Consider the following 24,941-nt stretch of genomic DNA (forward strand, 5'->3'; position numbering starts at 1 on the left):
GAGACAGACTGCTCTGTGTGTCAGTTAGTGACTAGAGACAGACTGCTCTGTTCATCAGTTAGTGACTAGAGACAGACTGCTCTGTGTGTCAGTTAGTGACTAGAGACAGACTGCTCTGTTCATCAGTTAGTGACTAGAGACAGACTGCTCTGTTCATCAGTTAGTGACTAGAGACAGACTGATCTGTGTGTCAGTTAGTGACTAGAGACAGACTGCTCTGTTCATCAGTTAGTGACTAGAGACAGACTGCTCTGTTCATCAGTTAGTGACTAGAGACAGACTGCTCTGTTCATCAGTTAGTGACTAGAGACAGACTGCTCTGTTCATCAGTTAGTGACTAGAGACAGACTGCTCTGTTCATCAGTTAGTGACTAGAGACAGACTGCTCTGTGTGTCAGTTAGTGACTAGAGACAGACTGCTCTGTGTGTCAGTTAGTGACTAGAGACAGACTGCTCTGTTCATCAGTTAGTGACTAGAGACAGACTGCTCTGTGTGTCAGTTAGTGACTAGAGACAGACTGCTCTGTTCATCAGTTAGTGACTAGAGACAGACTGCTCTGTGTGTCAGTTAGTGACTAGAGACAGACTGCTCTGTTCATCAGTTAGTGACTAGAGACAGACTGCTCTGTGTGTCAGTTAGTGACTAGAGACAGACTGCTCTGTTCATTAGTTAGTGACTAGAGAAAGACTGATCTGTTCATCAGTTAGTGACTAGAGACAGACTGCTCTGTGTCTCAGTTAGTGACTAGAGACAGACTGATCTGTTCATCAGTTAGTGACTAGAGACAGACTGCTCTGTCATCAGTTAGTGACTAGAGACAGACTGCTCTGTTCATTAGTTAGTGACTAGAGAAAGACTGATCTGTTCATCAGTTAGTGACTAGAGACAGACTGCTCTGTGTCTCAGTTAGTGACTAGAGACAGACTGCTCTGTTCATCAGTTAGTGACTAGAGACAGACTGCTCTGTCATCAGTTAGTGACTAGAGACAGACTGATCTGTTCATCAGTTAGTGACTAGAGACAGACTGCTCTGTTCATCAGTTAGTGACTAGAGACAGACTGCTCTGTGTGTCAGTTAGTGACTAGAGACAGACTGCTCAGTTCATCAGTTAGTGACTAGAGACAGACTGCTCTGTTCATCAGTTAGTGACTAGAGACAGACTGATCTGTTCATCAGTTAGTAACTAGAGACAGACTGCTCTGTGTGTCAGTTAGTGACTAGAGACAGACTGATCTGTTCATCAGTTAGTGACTAGAGACAGACTGCTCTGTTCATCAGTTAGTGACTAGAGACAGACTGCTCTGTTCATCAGTTAGTGACTAGAGACAGACTGCTCTGTTCATCAGTTAGTGACTAGAGACAGACTGCTCTGTTCATCAGTTAGTGACTAGAGACAGACTGCTCTGTGTGTCAGTTAGTGACTAGAGACAGACTGCTCTGTTCATCAGTTAGTGACTAGAGACAGACTGCTCTGTTCATCAGTTAGTGACTAGAGACAGACTGCTCTGTGTGTCAGTTAGTGACTAGAGACAGACTGCTCTGTTCATCAGTTAGTGACTAGAGACAGACTGCTCTGTGTGTCAGTTAGTGACTAGAGACAGACTGCTCTGTTCATCAGTTAGTGACTAGAGACAGACTGCTCTGTGTGTCAGTTAGTGACTAGAGACAGACTGCTCTGTTCATCAGTTAGTGACTAGAGACAGACTGCTCTGTGTGTCAGTTAGTGACTAGAGACAGACTGCTCTGTGTGTCAGTTAGTGACTAGAGACAGACTGATCTGTTCATCAGTTAGTGACTAGAGACAGACTGCTCTGTTCATCAGTTAGTGACTAGAGACAGACTGCTCTGTTCATCAGTTAGTGACTAGAGACAGACTGCTCTGTTCATCAGTTAGTGACTAGAGACAGACTGCTCTGTTCATCAGTTAGTGACTAGAGACAGACTGCTCTGTGTGTCAGTTAGTGACTAGAGACAGACTGCTCTGTTCATCAGTTAGTGACTAGAGACAGACTGCTCTGTTCATCAGTTAGTGACTAGAGACAGACTGCTCTGTTCATCAGTTAGTGACTAGAGACAGACTGATCTGTTCATCAGTTAGTGACTAGAGACAGACTGCTCTGTTCATCAGTTAGTGACTAGAGACAGACTGCTCTGTTCATCAGTTAGTGACTAGAGACAGACTGCTCTGTTCATCAGTTAGTGACTAGAGACAGACTGCTCTGTTCATCAGTTAGTGACTAGAGACAGACTGATCTGTTCATCAGTTAGTGACTAGAGACAGACTGCTCTGTGTGTCAGTTAGTGACTAGATACAGACTGCTCTGTTCATCAGTTAGTGACTAGAGACAGACTGATCTGTTCATCAGTTAGTGACTAGAGACAGACTGCTCTGTGTCTCAGTTAGTGACCAGAGACAGACTGCTCTTTGTGTCAGTTAGTGACTAGAGACAGACTGCTCTGTTCATCAGTTAGTGACTAGAGACAGACTGCTCTGTTCATCAGTTAGTGACTAGAGACAGACTGCTCTGTTCATCAGTTAGTGACTAGAGACAGACTGCTCTGTTCATCAGTTAGTGACTAGAGACAGACTGCTCTGTTCATCAGTTAGTGACTAGAGACAGACTGCTCTGTTCATCAGTTAGTGACTAGAGACAGACTGCTCTGTGTGTCAGTTAGTGACTAGAGACAGACTGCTCTGTTCATCAGTTAGTGACTAGAGACAGACTGCTCTGTGTGTCAGTTAGTGACTAGAGACAGACTGCTCTGTTCATCAGTTAGTGACTAGAGACAGACTGATCTGTTCATCAGTTAGTGACTAGAGACAGACTGCTCTGTTCATCAGTTAGTGACTAGAGACAGACTGCTCTGTTCATCAGTTAGTGACTAGAGACAGACTGCTCTGTTCATCAGTTAGTGACTAGAGACAGACTGATCTGTGTGTCAGTTAGTGACTAGAGACAGACTGCTCTGTGTGTCAGTTAGTGACTAGAGACAGACTGCTCTGTTCATCAGTTAGTGACTAGAGACAGACTGCTCTGTGTGTCAGTTAGTGACTAGAGACAGACTGCTCTGTTCATCAGTTAGTGACTAGAGACAGACTGCTCTGTCATCAGTTAGTGACTAGAGACAGACTGCTCTGTTCATCAGTTAGTGACTAGAGACAGACTGCTCTGTTCATCAGTTAGTGACTAGAGACAGACTGCTCTGTTCATCAGTTAGTGACTAGAGACAGACTGCTCTGTTCATCAGTTAGTGACTAGAGACAGACTGATCTGTTCATCAGTTAGTGACTAGAGACAGACTGCTCTGTTCATCAGTTAGTGACTAGAGACAGACTGATCTGTTCATCAGTTAGTGACTAGAGACAGACTGCTCTGTTCATCAGTTAGTGACTAGAGACAGACTGCTCTGTTCATCAGTTAGTGACTAGAGACAGACTGCTCTGTTCATCAGTTAGTGACTAGAGACAGACTGATCTGTTCATCAGTTAGTGACTAGAGACAGACTGCTCTGTTCATCAGTTAGTGACTAGAGACAGACTGCTCTGTGTGTCAGTTAGTGACTAGAGACAGACTGCTCTGTTCATCAGTTAGTGACTAGAGACAGACTGCTCTGTTCATCAGTTAGTGACTAGAGACAGACTGCTCTGTTCATCAGTTAGTGACTAGAGACAGACTGATCTGTTCATCAGTTAGTGACTAGAGACAGACTGCTCTGTTCATCAGTTAGTGACTAGAGACAGACTGCTCTGTTCATCAGTTAGTGACTAGAGACAGACTGCTCTGTTCATCAGTTAGTGACTAGAGACAGACTGCTCTGTGTGTCAGTTAGTGACTAGAGACAGACTGCTCTGTTCATCAGTTAGTGACTAGAGACAGACTGCTCTGTTCATCAGTTAGTGACTAGAGACAGACTGCTCTGTTCATCAGTTAGTGACTAGAGACAGACTGCTCTGTGTGTCAGTTAGTGACTAGAGACAGACTGCTCTGTTCATCAGTTAGTGACTAGAGACAGACTGCTCTGTGTGTCAGTTAGTGACTAGAGACAGACTGCTCTGTTCATCAGTTAGTGACTAGAGAAAGACTGATCTGTTCATCAGTTAGTGACTAGAGACAGACTGCTCTGTGTCTCAGTTAGTGACTAGAGACAGACTGCTCTGTTCATCAGTTAGTGACTAGAGACAGACTGCTCTGTCATCAGTTAGTGACTAGAGACAGACTGATCTGTTCATCAGTTAGTGACTAGAGACAGACTGCTCTGTTCATCAGTTAGTGACTAGAGACAGACTGCTCTGTTCGTCAGTTAGTGACTAGAGACAGACTGCTCTGTTCATCAGTTAGTGACTAGAGACCGACTGCTCTGTTCATCAGTTAGTGACTAGAGACAGACTGCTCTGTGTGTCAGTTAGTGACTAGAGACAGACTGCTCTGTTCATCAGTTAGTGACTAGAGACAGACTGCTCTGTGTGTCAGTTAGTGACTAGAGACAGACTGCTCTGTGTGTCAGTTAGTGACTAGAGACAGACTGCTCTGTTCATCAGTTAGTGACTAGAGACAGACTGATCTGTTCATCAGTTAGTGACTAGAGACAGACTGCTCTGTTCATCAGTTAGTGACTAGAGACAGACTGCTCTGTTCATCAGTTAGTGACTAGAGACAGACTGCTCTGTTCATCAGTTAGTGACTAGAGACAGACTGCTCTGTTCATCAGTTAGTGACTAGAGACAGACTGCTCTGTGTGTCAGTTAGTGACTAGAGACAGACCGGAGACCAGAGAGACACAAGGACATGGCTCTTACATACGCTCTGCTATTGACGCAATGACACAGTGTGTGTGTGTGTGTGTGTGTGTGTGTGTGTGTGTGTGTGTGTGTGTGTGTGTGTGTGTGTGTGTGTGTGTGTGTGTGTGTGTGTGTGTGTGTGTGTGTGTGTGTGTGTGTGTGTGTGTGTGTGTGTGTTGATAGTCTCCATGTTTTTAGGAGAAGGAAGAGAAAGGAACTCTTAGCCTGCCAGTAGCACCATGGTTACAGCCTTCGAGTTGTTCCCACCCCTCCTCCACACATCTCTCTCCTGTATTAGAACTCCCAGATGGTTCTGCTAATAGAATGTCACATCTCCTCTCTCTCTCCTGTATTAGAACTCCCAGATGGTTCTGCTAATAGAATGTCACATCTCCTCTCTCTCTCCTGTATTAGAACTCCCAGATGGTTCTGCTAATAGAATGTCACATCTCCTCTCTCTCTCCTGTATTAGAACTCCCAGATGGTTCTGCTAATAGAATGTCACATCTCCTCTCTCTCTCCTGTATTAGAACTCCCAGATGGTTCTGCTTCTAGAATGTCACATCTCCTCTCTCTCTCCTGTATTAGAACTCCCAGATGGTTCTGCTAATAGAATGTCACATCTCCTCTCTCTCTCCTGTATTAGAACTCCCAGATGGTTCTGCTAATAGAATGTCACATCTCCTCTCTCTCTCCTGTATTAGAACTCCCAGATGGTTCTGCTTCTAGAATGTCACATCTCCTCTCTCTCTCCTGTATTAGAACTCCCAGATGGTTCTGCTTCTAGAATGTCACATCTCCTCTCTCTCTCCTGTATTAGAACTCCCCAGATGGTTCTGCTTCTAGAATGTCACATCTCCTCTCTCTCTCCTGTATTAGAACTCCCAGATGGTTCTGCTAATAGAATGTCACATCTCCTCTCTCTCTCCTGTATTAGAACTCCCAGATGGTTCTGCTTCTAGAATGTCACATCTCCTCTCTCTCTCCTGTATTAGAACTCCCCAGATGGTTCTGCTAATAGAATGTCACATCTCCTCTCTCTCTCCTGTATTAGAACTCCCAGATGGTTCTGCTTCTAGAATGTCACATCTCCTCTCTCTCTCCTGTATTAGAACTCCCAGATGGTTCTGCTTCTAGAATGTCACATCTCCTCTCTCTCTCCTGTATTAGAACTCCCCAGATGGTTCTGCTTCTAGAATGTCACATCTCCTCTCTCTCTCCTGTATTAGAACTCCCCAGATGGTTCTGCTAATAGAATTGGAACATTCCTCTTCAAAAAGAATCCAAAAACACGTCACAACTGAGTGATATAATAATGAGGGAAATCTTTCTATTTTAAGCAAAAAACTAACTGTTTTGATGTGCTCGTCAGCTTTTCTTAAATCGAACCAAGTGGGTTTTCAGTCCTTTTATCTCCTTGACAGTTTGGGCAGTTGTTTATTAACGTGACACCTGTCAAAGAGGGAAAGCGTGTAGAAGTTGCGTAATTGTACATCAATAGTTTTACTAACCTTCTCTTGTATGGTTTCCTCCTGACAATATGATTGGCTAGTGTTATTAAAACACTTTGACTGGGCAGGGCTGTTATTAGTCAATCTGTCACTGTCTCAGCACTCTGTCGGGGTTGTGGGAAGACAAAGGTTGTCAGCTCTTTTGTGTTAGTGTAAAGTAACGGCTGTAGTCTAGGCAACACGCAGCGTTGCTATGTGGAGGCTAGTTATTCTCTTTCTGCAGAGTTGGGCTTTTAACGTAACGTTTAATAGACTTATCTTATATGCAGCTAGTTATTAGCTTGCTGCGGAGTTGGGCTTTTAACGTAACGTTTAATAGACTTATCTTATATGCAGCTAGTTATTAGCTTTCTGCAGAGTTGGGCTTTTAACGTAACGTTTAATAGACTTATCTTATATGTAGATTTAGCCAAATAGCTGTGTCTAATAAATAGAGGGCCTTCATATTTAGTCAAACTGTGAATTGATTTACTCTAACTAACTCAGTTGTGTAAGCAGCTCCGTGGAGAGCGAATCCGGGAAATCCATGATGATCTCAAAACTGAGCTTAAATCACTTTCAAAGAGCTCGAGAATCTGCAGATTCAATAATTGGGACTTCAGACACCGTGTGTCGCGCGCATTCCAAAGCACCATTTGGATGCCTTTATACGACGTCTGTCCCGGGTGGACCGAATCGGTGTCGTATAAAGCAATAACCGTTTACACAACGTTCAGTTCTATATTAATGCGGGTGATTGTTAAGTGAACAGTTGCAGGTTAACTATTCAATTGGGTTTTAATTAACCCGAATCCATGCAGTCAATAAATGGATTGCAAAATCACTGAGCCCATAACATCCTCATGCACCATGCGGCTGATATCCGGCGAGGAGAGAGCGGGAGACCCACCGATGGGGAGTAGTGTCGCATTATGACGCAACAATAGATTCAGGATTCTTCTCCCCTGAACACATTTCTACATATTTCAATAGGAGACAAAACGATACGGAAAGCTGTTTTCTCACGACACGATGTGGCCGTCCTCAATGGTGCACGAGTCAGAACAGGTGTTTAAAATAAATCAATAAATACGATGTGTGTGTTTAGTTCTGCTGGCTGACTGTATAATGCATTGCTTCCAGTTTGACTCATCATTCAGAGTTACATGCCTGTGGGTCTCCTTCTAATGGCATGAAGCATTCTGCAGATAAAACTGAGCGCCTCTCCCCTCCCCTCCTCTCTCTCTCTCTGTCTTTCTTACACACACACACACACACACACACACACACACACACACACACACACACACACACACACACACACACACACACACACACACACACACACACACACACACACACACACACACACACACACACACCAATCTGCGCTTCCCTGTAGCATGTTGCATGACCAGTGCGCTGCCTATGGTTCTGAACATGAAGCCTGAGCTGCAGCCAAACGGACATGAATGCAAACAGACGTCCATTCCAACCCGAGATCAGGGCTCATTCAACTAAACGCGTATTGTCATTATAATTACTAAATGCATATTGTCCTTATCCAGAATATCTTCTGGATTTCTACGCTACAGTCTGGCACTGTCCACCCAGGCGCTGCACGCGTGGGTACCTGCAGCAGATCCCCCACCAATCCCACCCTAGTCACACAGTCCTGTTTCCACTGCGCCACGGTGCGCACACAAACACAAACACAAACACAAACACAAACACAAACACAAACTCACAAACCCAGTGATGCTCATAATAACATGCAGGTGATTTATTCCTGTTGACCAGATGCTAATTATAAAAGGGGGACAGATGACTATGAGGCATGTTTTCATTAAACATCATTAGGCGTAATATCCAGTAGTATGTAACTTGTGTTCCTATCTGTGTCGCATCTCATGAAGGGGGAAGCGGAATGTGTGTTTATTCCTCTAAATGGTCATCATTACTGTTCACCTGCATGCGCAGTAGCACGCCCTTCAAAACGACATGTAGGTTTAACCCGCTATGTGTTGTGTAATCACTCTTGCGCACCCGGTTCTCTGCTTCTGTGCTCGGCGGGTGGGCGGGTTTCAGCATAGAACACAGATCTTCAAGAGAATCCCCTCTTCTACGTCACACACCCGTGTGTCCTTATAAGGCTGGGGGATACCCTGCGTCATATCCTCTGTCCATGTTTGGGCATGATGCTACGCAGCGGGGGAATCCTCACGGACGTAGAACCAATGGCGGGTGGAGGGGTTACCTAGCAGCCAGAAAAGTATAAAACGGAGAGGCGCAGAGCAAACCTTATCATTCAGACACATCTCCCGAAATAACGGAATACAGCAACCATTCAGCGAAGGACTTATCTTCCCCACTCCTCACCACTCCAAGGGAATCCCCACATTTAATTGAAGACTAATTTGATTATCTGTTTGGAGATTAATCAATCATTTAAATTGATTGATTGATTAATTACCTTTGGACCAAGCTTTTAATAACGGAATTTAGCATAACGTTTTCCCTCTCGTTTTATCGAGTCCTTACCGGGATCCGTTAAACATGCTGTTCACAGACGAAGACATATTCATGTCGGAGTTCGAGGACGCGTGCAGCGCCTGGGTGGACAGTGTGAGCTCAAGCAGCGACGGTACAGACTCTGATGTCGGATCCCCAGCACAACAAGGTGGGGTTTCTCTCTAGATTCTAAACCTCCTGACTACAAGGATCAATGCATCAATGCATTATGAATAACATTTGAATAGATAACTCATAAAGAATGCATACGTTTTCTCGAGTAGCTATTGTGCAATTATTGTTGTAGGCAAAAATTACATAGGCTATAAATACATGTGTACAATAATATGTTACTTATGTAATGCAACGCAGCTAGAAGTTGCTCATCGCCCACTGCTCGCTGCCTTTGCTAATGTAGCCTATCAGTTTATATAACGATAATAACCCCAGTTGTGTTGTCTCTTTCTCAGGTTGTGTGTTATCCCCGGGGACCGACGGGTCTGACTCGGATTTCTTCTCCGACCTGAATGACTGTTCCTCAGACAGCCTGTCCCCTCCTCTTGCCTACACCGGGAGCTTCTACACGGAGGAGCCGTTACCGGGGACGGTGCCACCCTGCAGCACAGAAGCTCTGCTCAACATGATCACGGAGATAGTTGGGATCTGTATGGTGGAGGACCAGGTGACCAGCGAGACTCCGTCTGCCTCCCTCCCCGCCTCTGTCACACCCTGCTCGGCCATGAGCGTTGCCTCTCCCCCTCTTTACTCTCCCTCCATGGACTCTGCCTCAAGCGAAAGCTGGAGCCAGGCTCTGACCGAGATTCCTTCTCCTTCCGCCGGGGTGGACATTCAGACTCCTCCCGCTGCCTCTGTGATGGTCAAGAACGAGTTCAACAGCAACTGCGACGGCTGCGACAACGACCACCTCTCCCACCCCGGGCAGGATGCCTTCTCCCCGGGCAGCTTGGAGCAGCTGTTCCCGCTGTCTGGTCAGTCTCTGGATCACCAGGTAGATGTAAAGGAGCTTCTGGACTCTCTGCTGCTGACTGACATTAAGACAGAGTGTATCATCAAACAGGAGCCGTGCTACATGGGAGACTGGGCTCAGAATTACCCTGTACCTGTGAACGGGAGCTACGTCAACGATGGCTGTCTGGTCAAACAGGAGCCTCTGGAGTTCCAGACTGGGGCCTCAGGGCCGCAGCAACTGGACACTTGCAGAGACCTGGCCGCCTTCACCGCCTCTCTCTCCTCCTCCTCCCTGGATGCCCTCCTCTCCTCCCTGCTGCCCAGCGTGTTCCCGAGGAGCAGGGGCATGCACGCCACCACTGGAGCAAGTAAAGCGACGACCCGCTCCAGTACCGGGGCCGCGAAGGTCAAACCGTTCCCGTGTCCAATAATCGGCTGTGAGAGGCGTTTCTCTCGCTCCGACGAGCTCAACCGCCACGTGCGCATCCACACGGGCCACAAGCCGTTCCAGTGCGCAATCTGCCTGCGCAGTTTCAGCAGGAGCGACCACCTGACCACGCACACGCGCACGCACACTGGGGAGAAACCTTTCTCTTGCGAGGTGTGCGGGAAGCGGTTCGCGCGCAGCGACGAGAGGAAGAGGCACGGGCGCGTGCACGTGAAGCAACAGCTGAAAGCTCAGATGATGGCGGCCTATAACCTGGCCTTCCCCGGTGGAGTTTGAACTCTCTAAAGCTGGCTTCGCGGCCCTGAGTTTAAACCTGCTCTTTAGAAGGCTTCGGTTGGTTCTGCTGGCTTCGTTCGGTTGGTTCCGTCTGCCTGGTAACGTTGGCTGTTGGCCCCGGGGTTCAGTTGGAGGTGTTGACTTCAAAACGGGCCATCGGTTGAAAAATGGTGGAAAAGTTTCAACGGGAGAAAGAAAATAATCTCGTCTTGTCGGTTGGACATGGAACGTGGAACTATTTTAGGACGTCTGTACGCTGCCTTTGACATTATATCTGTTTGACTACATGTTGTGCTAAACAGGGGAATTGAACAGAAACCCTGAAGAGAGGATTAGTTGGTTTCAGCACCTCTGTGAGTAGACAGCTCCTTGTCTGTCATTCCGAACAGACTGAAACATACAGCATTTGTTTTGTCACTCGGCAGTTCTGATTGTAAACTGGTACAGTTTTCAGAGGGTTTTATTTGTGCAACATTGCATGATATAGTTTTACATTGATGTGTTGATGTATATTTTATTATATAAATCTCTAATGTAGAATGTAACTTTTCTCTACGTCGAATCACATTTCTAGCCTTGATGTTGACCATATAAGCCTATATTTTATCATTCGAAATATATATTTGAAATCTTCATAACCAAAACATTATTTATATTCTATTCTCTCAATTGTATTTTTCTACCTGTGTGTATATACACATATATATTTCTATTTGAAACGTCCTCTTTCCTGTGATAAACATTCTCTATATTTTTTGGGGGAACTTCCCATAAGAACGTTGAAAAGTCACAGATGTATTATGACATCACTTCTCTAACCGATAGATTGTAAGAGCTTGACACGGTTGTTCCCGGGTTAGGTGGCTCGTTGCTTCTCTCACACCGGTGGTTAATAACGGTAATTAATAACAGGGGTCTTGGAGTTTGATTGTACTTCTACATTCATACAAGACTCACCCGGGGAAAAAAAACAATATTCAACATTGTAGTTGATGAACCAAGTAGCACACATTGCTGTGCGTTTACGTACAATTAGTTCAACTGCTAAAACTCTTGTCTTGTTTGTTGAGGCATGAAACGCAGATCTGTTTCGGTTTTAAATGGAAGACCTTGTGTTATTTTGTTGCATGATGGTTATGAATTAAAAAACAGTGAAATGACACATGAGATGTTTCTATCGATTATCTACTTTATTCAGTACACACACACACACACACACACACACACACACACACACACACACACACACACACACACACACACACACACACACACACACACACACACACACACACACACACACACACACACACACACACACTAACACTAGTGTCTAGCATGCCTATAGCGCCCCCTACTGTCTGACAAGTACTACAGCTCAATCGTTGCAACTTATTATTTTAAACTATTTTGAATCAATAAAAAGTATATATTAATAACAAATAAGGTCCAACACAAAGACAACCACACAGCAGATAGACTATAGGACTAATCTACACAGCAGATAGACTACAGGACTAACCTACACAGCAGATAGACTATAGGACTAACCTACACAGCAGATAGACTATTGGATTAACCTACACAGCAGATACACTACAGGACTAACCTACACAGCAGATAGACTATAGGACTAACCTACACAGCAGATAGACTATAGGACTAACCTACACAGCAGATAGACTATAGGACTATAGGACTAACCTACACAGCAGATAGACTATAGGACTAACCTACACAGCAGATAGACTATAGGACTAACCTACACAGCAGATAGACTATAGGACTAACCCACACAGCAGATAGACTATAGGACTAACCTACACAGCAGATAGACTATAGGACTAACCTACACAGCAGATAGACTATAGGACTATCCCACACAGCAGATAGACTATAGGACTAACCTACACAGCAGATAGACTATAGGACTATAGGACTAACCTACACAGCAGATAGACTATAGGACTAACCTACACAGCAGATAGACTATAGGACTAACCTACACAGCAGATAGACTATAGGACTAACCCAAACAGCAGATAGACTATAGGACTAACCTACACAGCAGATAGACTATAGGACTAACCTACACAGCAGATAGACTATAGGACTATCCCACACAGCAGATAGACTATAGGACTAACCTACACAGCAGATAGACTATAGGACTATAGGACTAACCTACACAGCAGATAGACTATAGGACTAACCTACACAGCAGATAGACTATAGGACTAACCCACACAGCAGATAGACTATAGGACTAACCTACACAGCAGATAGACTATAGGACTAACCCACACAGCAGATAGACTACAAGACTAACCTACACATCAGATAGACTACAGGACTAACCTACACAGCAGATAGACTACAGGACTAACCTACACATCATGCTATTGTATGCCCACAACAGATATATAGTTTAGATAGATAGATATGTAGATAGATAGATACATATGTAGATAGATAGATACATATGTAGATAGATAGATAGCTATATAGGTAGATATATAAATAGATAGATAGATATGTAGATATATAGATATATGGATAGATATATAGATATATAGATAGACAGATACTGTCACACCCTGGCCTTAGTTATCTTTGTGTTCATTATTATTTTAGTCAGGTCAGGGTGTGATATCATGAAGTATGTGTTTGTGTATTGTCTAGGGGGTTGTATGGTTTAGAGGGTTAAGGAGTATAGATGGTTTAGTGTTGTGTGTAGTTGTCTAGGAAAGTCTATGGTTGCCTGAATGGGTTCCCAATTAGAGACAGCTGGTTACTGTTGTCTCTGATTGGGAGCCATATTTAAGACAGCCATAGGCTTTAGCTGTTGTGGGTCATTGTATATGTCTAGTCTATGTCGAACGTAAGTAGTTTGTGTGTGCACTTGCGTTTGTAGTTTCACGGTCGTTTGTTGTTTTGTTAGTTTGTATAAGTGTTTCGTGTTCCGTCTTCAATATAATAAAAAGAAGATGTATTCATATCATGCTGCGCCTTGGTCCTCTCACTCATATCAAGACGGTCGTGACAGAATGACCCACCAAACCCGGATCAAGCAGCATGACAAGCGGCAACAGGATCAAGGCATCAAGGATTCATGGACATGGGAGGAGATATTAGATGGAAAGGGACCTTGGGCACAACCGGGAGAATATCGCCTCCCTCGTGAAGAGCTGGAGGCAGCGAAAGCCGAGAGGAGGCGATATGAGGAGGCAGCACTGAGGCAAGGCTGGAAGCCCGCGAGTACTACCCAAAAATTTCTTGGGGGTGGCTAAGAGGTAGTGGGCCGAGGGCAGGTAGGAGACCTGCGCCCACTTCACAGGCTAACCGTGGAGAGCGGGAGTACGGGCGGACACCGTGTTACGCAATAGAGCGCACGGTGTCTCCTGTACGTGTTCATAGCCCGGTGCGGGTTATTCCACCTCCCCGCACTGGTAGGGCTAGATTGGGCATTGAGCCGGATGTCATGAAGCCGGCCCTACATATCTGGCCACCAGTACGTCTCCTCGGGCCGGCTTACATGGCACCAGCCTTACGCATGGTGTCCCCGGTTCGCCTACATAGCCCGGTGCGGGTTATTCCACCTCCCCGCACTGGTCGGGCGACGGGGAGCATTCAACCAGGTAAGGTTGGGCAGGCTCGGTGTTCAAGGGAACCAGTACGCCTGCACGGTCCGGTATTTCCGGCGCCACCTCCCCGCCCCAGTCCAGTACCACCAGTGCCTCCTCCACGCACTAGTCCTATGGTGCGTGTCTCCAGCCCTTTACCACCAGTGCCTACACTACGCACCAAGCCTCCTGTGTGTCCCCAGAGTCCTGTGCGTCCTGTTGCTGCTCCCCGCACTAGCCCTGAGATGCGTGTCCCCAGTCCGGTACCACCAGTTCCGGCACCACGCACTAGGCCTAATGTGCGCTCCCAGGGTCCAGAATGCCCTGTTCCTTCTCCCCGCACTAGCCTGAAGGTGCGTGTCCTTAGCCCGGTGACTCCAGTTCCGGCACCACGCACCAGGCCTACAGTGCGCCTCATCCGGCCAGAGCCATCCGTCTGCCCAGTGCCATCTGAGCCATCCGTCTCCCCAGCGCCATCTGAGCCATCCGTCTCCCCAGCGCCATCTGAGCCATCCGTCTCCCCAGCGCCGTCTGAGCCATCCGTCTGTCCCGAGCCATTAGAGCCGCCCGTCTGTCCCGAGCCGTCAGAGCCGTTAGTCAGTCAGGAGCCGCTAGAGCCATTCGTCAGTCAGGATCTGCCAGAGCCGCCAACCAGACAGGATCTGCCAGAGCCGCCAACCAGACAGGATCTGCCAGAGCCGCCAACCAGACAAGATCTGCCAGAGCCGCCAACCAGACAGGATCTGCCAGAGCCGCCAACCAGACAGGATCTGCCAGAGCCGTCAGCCAGCCATGAGCAGCCAGATCCGTCAGCCAGCCATGAGCAGCCAGATCCGTCAGCCAGCCATGAGCAGCCAGATCCGTCAGCCAGCCATGAGCAGCCAGATCCGTCAGCCAGCCATGAGCAGCCAGATCCGTCAGCCAGCCATGAGCAGCCAGATCCGTCAGCCAGCCATGAGCAGCCAGATCCGTCAGCCAGTCATGAGCCGTCCAGCCAGGATCCGCCAGAGCCGTCCAGCCAGGATCCGCCAGAGCCGTCCAGCCAGGATCCGCCAGAGCCGTCCAGCAAGGATCCGCCAGAGCCGTCCAGCCAGGATCCGCCAGCCAGCCAGGATCCGCCAGAGCCAGCCAGCCAGGATCCGCCATTCAGTACGGTGCTGCCCTTCAGCCTGGTGCTGCCCCTTATCCTGGTGCTGCCCCTTATCCTGGTACTGCCCCTTAGTACGGTGCTGCCCCTTAGTACGGTGCTGCCCCTTAGTCCGGTGCTGCCACTTAGTCCGGTGCTGCCCCTTATTCCAGTGGGGTTAAGTAAGCGGGTAGTGACTATGGTGGGGTGGGGACCACGACCAGTGCCAGAGCCGCCACCGTGGACAGACGCCCACCCAGACCCTCCCCTAGACTTGATGCTGGTGCGCCCGGAGTTCGCACCTTAAGGGGGGGGGTTATGTCACACCCTGGCCTTAGTTATCTTTGTGTTCATTATTATTTTAGTCAGGTCAGGGTGTGATATCATGAAGTATGTGTTTGTGTATTGTCTAGGGGGTTGTATGGTTTAGAGGGTTAAGGAGTATAGATGGTTTAGTGTTGTGTGTAGTTGTCTAGGAAAGTCTATGGTTGCCTGAATGGGTTCCCAATTAGAGACAGCTGGTTACTGTTGTCTCTGATTGGGAGCCATATTTAAGACAGCCATAGGCTTTAGCTGTTGTGGGTCATTGTATATGTCTAGTCTATGTCGAACGTAAGTAGTTTGTGTGTGCACTTGCGTTTGTAGTTTCACGGTCGTTTGTTGTTTTGTTAGTTTGTATAAGTGTTTCGTGTTCCGTCTTCAATATAATAAAAAGAAGATGTATTCATATCATGCTGCGCCTTGGTCCTCTCACTCATATCAAGACGGTCGTGACAGAATGACCCACCAAACCCGGATCAAGCAGCATGACAAGCGGCAACAGGATCAAGGCATCAAGGATTCATGGACATGGGAGGAGATATTAGATGGAAAGGGACCTTGGGCACAACCGGGAGAATATCGCCTCCCTCGTGAAGAGCTGGAGGCAGCGAAAGCCGAGAGGAGGCGATATGAGGAGGCAGCACTGAGGCAAGGCTGGAAGCCCGCGAGTACTACCCAAAAATTTCTTGGGGGTGGCTAAGAGGTAGTGGGCCGAGGGCAGGTAGGAGACCTGCGCCCACTTCACAGGCTAACCGTGGAGAGCGGGAGTACGGGCGGACACCGTGTTACGCAATAGAGCGCACGGTGTCTCCTGTACGTGTTCATAGCCCGGTGCGGGTTATTCCACCTCCCCGCACTGGTAGGGCTAGATTGGGCATTGAGCCGGATGTCATGAAGCCGGCCCTACATATCTGGCCACCAGTACGTCTCCTCGGGCCGGCTTACATGGCACCAGCCTTACGCATGGTGTCCCCGGTTCGCCTACATAGCCCGGTGCGGGTTATTCCACCTCCCCGCACTGGTCGGGCGACGGGGAGCATTCAACCAGGTAAGGTTGGGCAGGCTCGGTGTTCAAGGGAACCAGTACGCCTGCACGGTCCGGTATTTCCGGCGCCACCTCCCCGCCCCAGTCCAGTACCACCAGTGCCTCCTCCACGCACTAGTCCTATGGTGCGTGTCTCCAGCCCTTTACCACCAGTGCCTACACTACGCACCAAGCCTCCTGTGTGTCCCCAGAGTCCTGTGCGTCCTGTTGCTGCTCCCCGCACTAGCCCTGAGATGCGTGTCCCCAGTCCGGTACCACCAGTTCCGGCACCACGCACTAGGCCTAATGTGCGCTCCCAGGGTCCAGAATGCCCTGTTCCTTCTCCCCGCACTAGCCTGAAGGTGCGTGTCCTTAGCCCGGTGACTCCAGTTCCGGCACCACGCACCAGGCCTACAGTGCGCCTCATCCGGCCAGAGCCATCCGTCTGCCCAGTGCCATCTGAGCCATCCGTCTCCCCAGCGCCATCTGAGCCATCCGTCTCCCCAGCGCCATCTGAGCCATCCGTCTCCCCAGCGCCGTCTGAGCCATCCGTCTGTCCCGAGCCATTAGAGCCGCCCGTCTGTCCCGAGCCGTCAGAGCCGTTAGTCAGTCAGGAGCCGCTAGAGCCATTCGTCAGTCAGGATCTGCCAGAGCCGCCAACCAGACAGGATCTGCCAGAGCCGCCAACCAGACAGGATCTGCCAGAGCCGCCAACCAGACAAGATCTGCCAGAGCCGCCAACCAGACAGGATCTGCCAGAGCCGCCAACCAGACAGGATCTGCCAGAGCCGTCAGCCAGCCATGAGCAGCCAGATCCGTCAGCCAGCCATGAGCAGCCAGATCCGTCAGCCAGCCATGAGCAGCCAGATCCGTCAGCCAGCCATGAGCAGCCAGATCCGTCAGCCAGCCATGAGCAGCCAGATCCGTCAGCCAGCCATGAGCAGCCAGATCCGTCAGCCAGCCATGAGCAGCCAGATCCGTCAGCCAGTCATGAGCCGTCCAGCCAGGATCCGCCAGAGCCGTCCAGCCAGGATCCGCCAGAGCCGTCCAGCCAGGATCCGCCAGAGCCGTCCAGCAAGGATCCGCCAGAGCCGTCCAGCCAGGATCCGCCAGCCAGCCAGGATCCGCCAGAGCCAGCCAGCCAGGATCCGCCATTCAGTACGGTGCTGCCCTTCAGCCTGGTGCTGCCCCTTATCCTGGTGCTGCCCCTTATCCTGGTACTGCCCCTTAGTACGGTGCTGCCCCTTAGTACGGTGCTGCCCCTTAGTCCGGTGCTGCCACTTAGTCCGGTGCTGCCCCTTATTCCAGTGGGGTTAAGTAAGCGGGTAGTGACTATGGTGGGGTGGGGACCACGACCAGTGCCAGAGCCGCCACCGTGGACAGACGCCCACCCAGACCCTCCCCTAGACTTGATGCTGGTGCGCCCGGAGTTCGCACCTTAAGGGGGGGGGTTATGTCACACCCTGGCCTTAGTTATCTTTGTGTTCATTATTATTTTAGTCAGGTCAGGGTGTGATATCATGAAGTATGTGTTTGTGTATTGTCTAGGGGGTTGTATGGTTTAGAGGGTTAAGGAGTATAGATGGTTTAGTGTTGTGTGTAGTTGTCTAGGAAAGTCTATGGTTGCCTGAATGGGTTCCCAATTAGAGACAGCTGGTTACTGTTGTCTCTGATTGGGAGCCATATTTAAGACAGCCATAGGCTTTAGCTGTTGTGGGTCATTGTATATGTCTAGTCTATGTCGAACGTAAGTAGTTTGTGTGTGCACTTGCGTTTGTAGTTTCACGGTCGTTTGTTGTTTTGTTAGTTTGTATAAGTGTTTCGTGTTCCGTCTTCAATATAATAAAAAGAAGATGTATTCATATCATGCTGCGCCTTGGTCCTCTCACTCATATCAAGACGGTCGTGACAGAATGACCCACCAAACCCGGATCAAGCAGCATGACAAGCGGCAACAGGATCAAGGCATCAAGGATTCATGGACATGGGAGGAGATATTAGATGGAAAGGGACCTTGGGCACAACCGGGAGAATATCGCCTCCCTCGTGAAGAGCTGGAGGCAGCGAAAGCCGAGAGGAGGCGATATGAGGAGGCAGCACTGAGGCAAGGCTGGAAGCCCGCGAGTACTACCCAAAAATTTCTTGGGGGTGGCTAAGAGGTAGTGGGCCGAGGGCAGGTAGGAGACCTGCGCCCACTTCCCAGGCTAACCGTGGAGAGCGGGAGTACGGGCGGACACCGTGTTACGCAATAGAGCGCACGGTGTCTCCTGTACGCGTTCATAGCCCGGTGCGGGTTATTCCACCTCCCCGCACTGGTAGGGCTAGATTGGGCATTGAGCCGGATGTCATGAAGCCGGCCCTACATATCTGGCCACCAGTACGTCTCCTCGGGCCGGCTTACATGGCACCAGCCTTACGCATGGTGTCCCCGGTTCGCCTACATAGCCCGGTGCGGGTTATTCCACCTCCCCGCACTGGTCGGGCGACGGGGAGCATTCAACCAGGTAAGGTTGGGCAGGCTCGGTGTTCAAGGGAACCAGTATGCCTGCACGGTCCGGTATTTCCGGCGCCACCTCCCCGCCCCAGTCCAGTACCACCAGTGCCTCCTCCACGCACTAGTCCTATGGTGCGTGTCTCCAGCCCTTTACCACCAGTGCCTACACTACGCACCAAGCCTCCTGTGTGTCCCCAGAGTCCTGTGCGTCCTGTTGCTGCTCCCCGCACTAGCCCTGAGATGCGTGTCCCCAGTCCGGTACCACCAGTTCCGGCACCACGCACTAGGCCTAATGTGCGCTCCCAGGGTCCAGAATGCCCTGTTCCTTCTCCCCGCACTAGCCTGAAGGTGCGTGTCCTTAGCCCGGTGACTCCAGTTCCGGCACCACGCACCAGGCCTACAGTGCGCCTCATCCGGCCAGAGCCATCCGTCTGCCCAGTGCCATCTGAGCCATCCGTCTCCCCAGCGCCATCTGAGCCATCCGTCTCCCCAGCGCCATCTGAGCCATCCGTCTCCCCAGCGCCGTCTGAGCCATCCGTCTGTCCCGAGCCATTAGAGCCGCCCGTCTGTCCCGAGCCGTCAGAGCCGTTAGTCAGTCAGGAGCCGCTAGAGCCATTCGTCAGTCAGGATCTGCCAGAGCCGCCAACCAGACAGGATCTGCCAGAGCCGCCAACCAGACAGGATCTGCCAGAGCCGCCAACCAGACAAGATCTGCCAGAGCCGCCAACCAGACAGGATCTGCCAGAGCCGCCAACCAGACAGGATCTGCCAGAGCCGTCAGCCAGCCATGAGCAGCCAGATCCGTCAGCCAGCCATGAGCAGCCAGATCCGTCAGCCAGCCATGAGCAGCCAGATCCGTCAGCCAGCCATGAGCAGCCAGATCCGTCAGCCAGCCATGAGCAGCCAGATCCGTCAGCCAGCCATGAGCAGCCAGATCCGTCAGCCAGTCATGAGCCGTCCAGCCAGGATCCGCCAGAGCCGTCCAGCCAGGATCCGCCAGAGCCGTCCAGCCAGGATCCGCCAGAGCCGTCCAGCCAGGATCCGCCAGAGCCGTCCAGCCAGGATCCGCCAGCCAGCCAGGATCCGCCAGAGCCAGCCAGCCAGGATCCGCCATTCAGTACGGTGCTGCCCTTCAGCCTGGTGCTGCCCCTTATCCTGGTGCTGCCCCTTATCCTGGTACTGCCCCTTAGTACGGTGCTGCCCCTTAGTACGGTGCTGCCCCTTAGTCCGGTGCTGCCACTTAGTCCGGTGCTGCCCCTTATTCCAGTGGGGTTAAGTAAGCGGGTAGTGACTATGGTGGGGTGGGGACCACGACCAGTGCCAGAGCCGCCACCGTGGACAGACGCCCACCCAGACCCTCCCCTAGACTTGATGCTGGTGCGCCCGGAGTTCGCACCTTAAGGGGGGGGGTTATGTCACACCCTGGCCTTAGTTATCTTTGTGTTCATTATTATTTTAGTCAGGTCAGGGTGTGATATCATGAAGTATGTGTTTGTGTATTGTCTAGGGGGTTGTATGGTTTAGAGGGTTAAGGAGTATAGATGGTTTAGTGTTGTGTGTAGTTGTCTAGGAAAGTCTATGGTTGCCTGAATGGGTTCCCAATTAGAGACAGCTGGTTACTGTTGTCTCTGATTGGGAGCCATATTTAAGACAGCCATAGGCTTTAGCTGTTGTGGGTCATTGTATATGTCTAGTCTATGTCGAACGTAAGTAGTTTGTGTGTGCACTTGCGTTTGTAGTTTCACGGTCGTTTGTTGTTTTGTTAGTTTGTATAAGTGTTTCGTGTTCCGTCTTCAATATAATAAAAAGAAGATGTATTCATATCATGCTGCGCCTTGGTCCTCTCACTCATATCAAGACGGTCGTGACAGAATGACCCACCAAACCCGGATCAAGCAGCATGACAAGCGGCAACAGGATCAAGGCATCAAGGATTCATGGACATGGGAGGAGATATTAGATGGAAAGGGACCTTGGGCACAACCGGGAGAATATCGCCTCCCTCGTGAAGAGCTGGAGGCAGCGAAAGCCGAGAGGAGGCGATATGAGGAGGCAGCACTGAGGCAAGGCTGGAAGCCCGCGAGTACTACCCAAAAATTTCTTGGGGGTGGCTAAGAGGTAGTGGGCCGAGGGCAGGTAGGAGACCTGCGCCCACTTCCCAGGCTAACCGTGGAGAGCGGGAGTACGGGCGGACACCGTGTTACGCAATAGAGCGCACGGTGTCTCCTGTACGCGTTCATAGCCCGGTGCGGGTTATTCCACCTCCCCGCACTGGTAGGGCTAGATTGGGCATTGAGCCGGATGTCATGAAGCCGGCCCTACATATCTGGCCACCAGTACGTCTCCTCGGGCCGGCTTACATGGCACCAGCCTTACGCATGGTGTCCCCGGTTCGCCTACATAGCCCGGTGCGGGTTATTCCACCTCCCCGCACTGGTCGGGCGACGGGGAGCATTCAACCAGGTAAGGTTGGGCAGGCTCGGTGTTCAAGGGAACCAGTACGCCTGCACGGTCCGGTATTTCCGGCGCCACCTCCCCGCCCCAGTCCAGTACCACCAGTGCCTCCTCCACGCACTAGTCCTATGGTGCGTGTCTCCAGCCCTTTACCACCAGTGCCTACACTACGCACCAAGCCTCCTGTGTGTCCCCAGAGTCCTGTGCGTCCTGTTGCTGCTCCCCGCACTAGCCCTGAGATGCGTGTCCCCAGTCCGGTACCACCAGTTCCGGCACCACGCACTAGGCCTAATGTGCGCTTCCAGGGTCCAGAATGCCCTGTTCCTTCTCCCCGCACTAGCCTGAAGGTGCGTGTCCTTAGCCCGGTGACTCCAGTTCCGGCACCACGCACCAGGCCTACAGTGCGCCTCATCCGGCCAGAGCCATCCGTCTGCCCAGTGCCATCTGAGCCATCCGTCTCCCCAGCGCCATCTGAGCCATCCGTCTCCCCAGCGCCATCTGAGCCATCCGTCTCCCCAGCGCCGTCTGAGCCATCCGTCTGTCCCGAGCCATTAGAGCCGCCCGTCTGTCCCGAGCCGTCAGAGCCGTTAGTCAGTCAGGAGCCGCTAGAGCCATTCGTCAGTCAGGATCTGCCAGAGCCGCCAACCAGACAGGATCTGCCAGAGCCGCCAACCAGACAGGATCTGCCAGAGCCGCCAACCAGACAAGATCTGCCAGAGCCGCCAACCAGACAGGATCTGCCAGAGCCGCCAACTAGACAGGATCTGCCAGAGCCGTCAGCCAGCCATGAGCAGCCAGATCCGTCAGCCAGCCATGAGCAGCCAGATCCGTCAGCCAGCCATGAGCAGCCAGATCCGTCAGCCAGCCATGAGCAGCCAGATCCGTCAGCCAGCCATGAGCAGCCAGATCCGTCAGCCAGCCATGAGCAGCCAGATCCGTCAGCCAGTCATGAGCCGTCCAGCCAGGATCCGCCAGAGCCGTCCAGCCAGGATCCGCCAGAGCCGTCCAGCCAGGATCCGCCAGAGCCGTCCAGCCAGGATCCGCCAGAGCCGTCCAGCCAGGATCCGCCAGCCAGCCAGGATCCGCCAGAGCCAGCCAGCCAGGATCCGCCATTCAGTACGGTGCTGCCCTTCAGCCTGGTGCTGCCCCTTATCCTGGTGCTGCCCCTTATCCTGGTACTGCCCCTTAGTACGGTGCTGCCCCTTAGTACGGTGCTGCCCCTTAGTCCGGTGCTGCCACTTAGTCCGGTGCTGCCCCTTATTCCAGTGGGGTTAAGTAAGCGGGTAGTGACTATGGTGGGGTGGGGACCACGACCAGTGCCAGAGCCGCCACCGTGGACAGACGCCCACCCAGACCCTCCCCTAGACTTGATGCTGGTGCGCCCGGAGTTCGCACCTTAAGGGGGGGGGTTATGTCACACCCTGGCCTTAGTTATCTTTGTGTTCATTATTATTTTAGTCAGGTCAGGGTGTGATATCATGAAGTATGTGTTTGTGTATTGTCTAGGGGGTTGTATGGTTTAGAGGGTTAAGGAGTATAGATGGTTTAGTGTTGTGTGTAGTTGTCTAGGAAAGTCTATGGTTGCCTGAATGGGTTCCCAATTAGAGACAGCTGGTTACTGTTGTCTCTGATTGGGAGCCATATTTAAGACAGCCATAGGCTTTAGCTGTTGTGGGTCATTGTATATGTCTAGTCTATGTCGAACGTAAGTAGTTTGTGTGTGCACTTGCGTTTGTAGTTTCACGGTCGTTTGTTGTTTTGTTAGTTTGTATAAGTGTTTCGTGTTCCGTCTTCAATATAATAAAAAGAAGATGTATTCATATCATGCTGCGCCTTGGTCCTCTCACTCATATCAAGACGATCGTGACAGATACATAGATAGATATATAGATGGACAGATATATTGATATATAGATAGACAGATATATTGATATATATGTGTAGATAGGTAGATATATATATAGATATATAAATAGATAGACAGATATATAGATATATATGTATATAGATAGATAGATAGATAGATAGATAGATAGACTCTCTCCAATCCTCTCCTCTTAGATCCAGAATTCCGTGACGTCAGCAGCAGCGGTTGGGCTCTCTCGTCTACAGGTGGAAAGAGCATCATGTGTAGGAGAGGGATGCGCCCATGGACACTACAGTCAGTGACAATCGAGAGATCCACATCATTAGACCGGGCTGGTAAAGATCCGGACGGAGACGGTGGAACTCCTGCAGCATTGAAGGGTCCAACACGTCCTCGACCGGAACCCAGCACCTCTCCTCCGGACCGTACCCATCCCACTCCACGAGGCACTGAAGGCCCCTCGCCTGATGCCTCGAAATCCAGTATGGAGCGAACGGTGTACGCTCTCCTCAGGACTTTAAATGGCCCCACAAACCGTGGACCAAGCTTCCGGCAGGGCAGGCGGAAGGGCAGGTTTCGGGTCGAGAGCCAGACCCGGTCCCCCGGTGCGAACACTGGGGCCTCACTGCGGTGACGGTCTGCGCTGTCTTTCTGGCGCAGCACGGCCTGCTGAAGGTGAACACGAGCAGCCTCCCAGCCTCCCTCAGCACGCCTGAACCAGTCGTCCACCACAGGAGCCTCGGTCTGACTCTGATGCCAAGGCGCAAGAACCGGCTGGTACTCCAGTACGCACTGGAATGGAGAGAGGTTAGCGGAGGAGTGGCGGAGGAGGAGTGGCGGATACACTTGACTCCTGGGAAGTGCAGCGTCTACCAGGAGATTTATCGCACAATCCCCCCCAACGATGAGGTGGTAATTGAGTCGCCCTCTTTTTAGAGAAAGCGAGAGCCAAGTAGGAATATTCGGGAGGAATGCGCACGGTGAAGACCTGGTCCGAACTTTCCACCGTGGTAGCACCAACGGAAACCCCTAAACATCTCCCCGAGCACTCTCGCGACCACCCCGTGAGAGCCCTCTGTTGCCAAGAAACAGTGGGGTCATGACAAGCTAACCAGGGTAGGCCTGCACCACGGGAAACGCAGGAGAGTCAATGAGGAAGAGACTAATTCTCTCCTCCTGCATCACCATGCCCAGAGGAGCGAGCAGTGGCCTCCCTAATCAACCCTGACCCTAATGGTCGACTATCTAAGGCGTGAATGGGGAAGGGCACAGCCACGGGAACAATGGGGATCCCTAACTATGGGCTAACGCTCTATCAATAAAATTCCCAGCCGCGCCTGAATCGACGAGCGCCTTATGCTGGGAATGCGAAGAAAACTCAGAAAAAGTAACATACAAAAACATAGGTGCAACAGAGGGCTCTGGGTGAGAATGGTGCCGGCCCACCTCGGGTGACGCCAGAGCGCCCTGCCTGCTGCCCCGATCCCCAGAGGAACCAACCCGGCACCGACCAGCAGTGTGCCTCTGCGGCCACAGACCTGGAACCTCCTCCGGTC

At 50.6% G+C, this 24,941-nt stretch overlaps 1 protein-coding gene across 1 annotated transcript; it reads left to right on the forward strand.

Moving 5' to 3' along the window:
* Window positions 1-8,565: 8,565 nt before the first annotated feature.
* Window positions 8,566-11,638, forward strand: LOC129835546 (early growth response protein 4-like). Its single transcript, XM_055901227.1, has 2 exons — window positions 8,566-8,952; window positions 9,254-11,638. Exons 1-2 carry the CDS (start codon window positions 8,829-8,831, stop codon window positions 10,474-10,476), a joined length of 1,347 nt encoding a protein of 448 aa, XP_055757202.1. The 5' UTR covers window positions 8,566-8,828; the 3' UTR covers window positions 10,477-11,638.
* The last annotated feature ends 13,303 nt before the right edge of the window (window positions 11,639-24,941 follow it).

The sequence above is a fragment of the Salvelinus fontinalis genome, chromosome 36 (genome assembly GCF_029448725.1).
Source record: "Salvelinus fontinalis isolate EN_2023a chromosome 36, ASM2944872v1, whole genome shotgun sequence".
In the NCBI taxonomy this organism is placed as follows: domain Eukaryota; kingdom Metazoa; phylum Chordata; class Actinopteri; order Salmoniformes; family Salmonidae; genus Salvelinus; species Salvelinus fontinalis.

Bases quoted from the DNA above. Each gene is read 5' to 3' on its own strand.
- LOC129835546 (XM_055901227.1), top strand. From the start codon at position 8,829: ATGCTGTTCACAGACGAAGACATATTCATGTCGGAGTTCGAGGACGCG. The intron at 8,953-9,253 runs GTGGGGTTTCTC...TCTCTTTCTCAG, and splicing joins CGGATCCCCAGCACAACAAG to GTTGTGTGTTATCCCCGGGG.